Source organism: Leptopilina heterotoma, unplaced genomic scaffold (assembly GCF_015476425.1).
Source record: "Leptopilina heterotoma isolate Lh14 unplaced genomic scaffold, ASM1547642v1 Lhet_115, whole genome shotgun sequence".
NCBI lineage: Eukaryota > Metazoa > Arthropoda > Insecta > Hymenoptera > Figitidae > Leptopilina > Leptopilina heterotoma.
The window spans coordinates 1,303,423-1,307,395 of record NW_025110834.1 but is presented as its reverse complement, the minus strand read 5'-3'; the positions used below and the strand labels follow the sequence as shown (position 1 = coordinate 1,307,395).

Below are 3,973 nucleotides of genomic sequence, written 5' to 3'. Positions count from 1 at the left end.
TCTTTCTCCACTCGTTCTACCTAATAACTAAAAAAGAAAAGATAATTGAAGTATTGGGTACAACAAGAGGACTGGGGGGATAACAAAAGTTTTGATATTATTATGTGAAAATGATAAAAATTTCCTCTAGTTGATATGAACAAAAATTTCATTCTTTATAAGACTTTTACACTAGATCACGTTGAAGTTGAACGTATATTACGAACAGTAATTAACTCTTACCCGCAATTTTTTCCATAATACACGACGACGATGACTGAACCGGCTTCTGCGGTGGGTTCTGCGACGGGTTCTGCGGTTCTTCCTCCCTCTCTTTTTCTTTAACCCTATTGGTATTACTTTCTTCAGGGTTCGGTGGGTTCTGCGACGGGTTCTGCGGTTCTTCCTCCCTCTCTTTTTCTTCAACCCTATTGGTATTACTTTCTTCAGGGTTCGGTGGGTTCTGCGACGGGTTCTGCGGTTCTTCCTCCCTCTCTTTTTCTTCAACCCTATTGGTATTACTTTCTTCAGGGTTCAATAAAACCTCTTCCATTGTTGGATTCAATAAAACCTCTTCCATTGTTGGATGTGGTGAAACTGCACATACATAAATAAATAAATAAATAAATAAATTTTTTTTGTCATAAATTAATAAGAAATATACACTTGAAATAAAACACTCAGCCACTTACAGTGTCTCCAGTATGAACTTGGGTAAATTTCATACTGGAGACACTCATAATAGCTGAACAGTATATTGTCAGTGTCTATCTTATTTATTGTTAACAAAAATAAATTAATTAGAAATATACACCAACCTTCGTTTGCCGACTCCTGCTGCTGTCGCTCTTGCAACTTGCGCTGCTTTAGCTGCATTTTGTGTTTCAGAAATTCCTCCCTTCTTGCACATGCTTGTTGCAGCTTCAGCATTTCTCTTTCCAGAGCATTATCCCTCTCCTGCAGTTCCTGCATTTGCTTCAACTGCTTCGGCTTCAACTTCGGCTTCTTCCGCTGCAGTTGCTGCGGTTGCTGGGGTTTCTGCAGCTGCTTCAACTTCGGCTTCTTCCGCTGCGGTTCCTGCTGCGGTTGCTGCGGTTGCTGGGGTTCCTGCTGCGGTTCCTCGACTGGAAAATAGTAAAAAAAATTATAATACAGCCACTAGAATCATTTTTTATTTTTTTTTTCTTACCTTCGAATAATGAAAAATAATTTTCTTTATTCATTTTCTCCACCCGGCGAGTGTCGTACAATTGGTTGTCGTAATATTTGACTTCAAAGACTTCGTCGTCTAAATTTTCAACCTCCATAGCAGCATCCTCATCAGTCTCATCAGTCTCATCCGCAACCATGTTCTCATTTTCTTCCAGCTGCACACCGACGAGCTCATTGATGAGATTTACATCTTTTGCTGCACGAAGCAGTGGAAACTGGTTATTCGCGTTATTTTCCGTATACACCTTCTTGCTGTAATTTAAAATTTACATCCGACACTAAGAATGGTAACACTTATTATTTTGGGTGCATAAAAAGTGTTTCCATTCTTACATGTACGCCAAAAACAAGTTTAAAATTCTGTTCCGCACTTCTAAAGAGTCGACGACAAATGTCTTCCTAAAATTTTCCACAATATTTTTATGGGGCTTCTTTACCATGATTTTCGATCGAATTAATTTTATCAACTCTTTTGGGACGGAGTCTGTGTCCTCATAGGCAAAGTAAAAAACAGCCATTCTGGCTGCGGTGATCTCCGATATAGAATAAAAGCATTTTATGTTATGCTTCTGTTTTGCCTCTTTGTATCTGTAAAAAAAAAAAGAATGTTTATAAAATAATTATGTTTTTATTTAATTCGAAGAATATATTGGGGTTAATATATTCTTCAAAATAAAAGAAAATATAATTATTTTATATTTACACTTCGTATGCAAATCGGAATTAAACTTGCGGACATAAATAATAAACTGGCACATTTAAAAAGTCGTTCGAATTGCCGAAACTTCGGATAAAACGCCCCATTGAAAATAATTTTTTCGACGATACATTGCCTGTCATGCGAAACGCAGCACGTGCAATTTTCCGTAACTCGACAGCATTTCGTAGATCCACATCTAAATTTCTCCTTAGATATGACCTCAACCGATATACTTTGTGAGGATAATGTGCAAAATATTTTACATTCCACAAAGAACTGACACTTTCGCACACTGGCATTTTATTAATAATCACTTTACACTACGCATGAAAGGAAGCACCAACCTGAATGAAGGTCTGCTAATAACTGTGGACCTACACAGCGTTACACTGATTGGCCAAATCAAATGCCGGAAACCGGAAATAGATAGTTGCACCCTCTATGATAATACGATGCACTGCGAATATTCACTTTAGTTACTCGGAGTGCATATGTTAATAACAAGCAGTCGGTAATGTAGATATCCATAGACTTGGCATATTTAGAATACAACTTTTTTTCTAGTGGAAGTCGCGCAATGTCTTAAATTAAAGGTGGAGTCTTCCTCTGTACTATAGACCCCATGTGATGTCTAAAAAATTGTTTATAACAATGGAAATTAATAAATAAAAAATACAAGAGAGATGCACTCAGAGTATACCATTTGTCCAATTTGAGTGCATCACTCTTGTATTTTTTTCCATTCATTTTCAAGAGATGCACTCAAATTGGACAAAGGGTATACTCTCAGTGCATCTCTCTTGTATTTTTTATTTATTTATTTCCATTGTTATAAACAATTTCTCAGACATCACATGGGGTCTATAGTACAGAGGAAGACTTTAGCTTTAATTTAAGACATTGCGCGACTAAATCGGTCCACTAGAAAAAAAGTTGTATTCCAAATATGTTCAGTATATGCCTTACTATACTTGTAAAATTCACAAGCATAGTAAGGCATATACTGAACATATTTGGAATACAACTTTTTTTCTAGTGGACCGATTTAGTCGCGAAATGTCTTAAATTAAAGCTAAAGTCTTCCTCTGTACTATAGACCCCATGTAATGTCTGAGAAATTGTTTATAACAATGGAAATTAATAAATAAAAAATACAAGAGAGATGCACTCAGAGTATACCCTTTGTCCAATTTGAGTGCATCTCTCTTGTATTTTTTTCCATTCATTTTCAAGAGAAGCACTCAAATTAGACAAATGGTATACTCTGAGTGCATCTCTCCTGTATTTTTTATTTATTTATTTCCATTGTTATAAACAATTTCTCAGACATCACATGAGGTCTATAGTACAGAGGAAGACTCCACCTTTAATTTAAGACATTGTGGGACCAAATCGGTCCACTAGAAAAAAAGTTGTATTCCAAATATGTTCAGTATATGCCTTACTATACTTGTGAATTTTACAAGTATAGTAAGGCATATACTGAACATATTTGGAAAACAACTTTTTTTCTAGTGGACCGATTTAGTCGCGCAATGTCTTAAATTAAAGCTAAAGTCTTCCTCTCGTCGCTTGGGGGCAGCAACATGCCGACTCAGCTAAACGGTGAAAAAGATGCCGTTTCAAAAAGAAAAGTGAAAAACATGCCATTTCACGAAACCTATGGAAACTATGCCTCGCCGCGAAAGCGCTGAGAAACATACCTTCTCCAAAGGAACGGTGAAGAACATGCCTTTTCATACAACTTTTCAACTTATTTACGGTTGAAAAGGCATGTACTTCACCGTTCGTTTGGAGAAGGTATGTTTCTCAGCGCTTTCGCGGCGAGGCATAGTTTCCATAGGTTTCGTGAAATGGCATGTTTTTCACTTTTCTTTTTGAAACGGCATCTTTTTCACCGTTTAGCTGAGTCGGCATGTTGCTGCCCCCAAGCGACGCTCTGTACTATAGACCCCATGTGATGTCTGAGAAATTGTTTATAACAATGGAAATAAATAAATAAAAAATACAAGAGAGATGCACTCAGAGTATACCCTTTGTCCAGTCAGAGTGCATCTCTTGAAAATGAATGGAAAAAAAATA

The 3,973-nt window shown here is 36.8% G+C and overlaps 1 protein-coding gene across 1 annotated transcript; it reads right to left on the bottom strand.

Moving 5' to 3' along the window:
- Nucleotides 1–211: 211 nt before the first annotated feature.
- On the bottom strand, nucleotides 212–1,459 carry LOC122509258 (sporozoite surface protein 2-like). Its single transcript, XM_043623195.1, has 2 exons — nucleotides 798–1,459; nucleotides 212–576 (listed from the first exon to the last, which is right to left on the bottom strand). Exons 1-2 carry the CDS (start codon nucleotides 949–951, stop codon nucleotides 212–214), a joined length of 519 nt encoding a protein of 172 aa, XP_043479130.1. The 5' UTR covers nucleotides 952–1,459.
- Nucleotides 1,460–3,973: the final 2,514 nt, after the last annotated feature.

What these genes read in the sequence shown, in the direction of transcription:
- LOC122509258 (XM_043623195.1), bottom strand. Translation starts at nt 951, where the DNA reads ATGCAGGAACTGCAGGAGAGGGATAATGCTCTGGAAAGAGAAATGCTG. An exon ending in GCAGGAGTCGGCAAACGAAG is followed by an intron (nt 577 to 797) that starts GTTGGTGTATAT and finishes ATGTATGTGCAG; the next exon opens with TTTCACCACATCCAACAATG.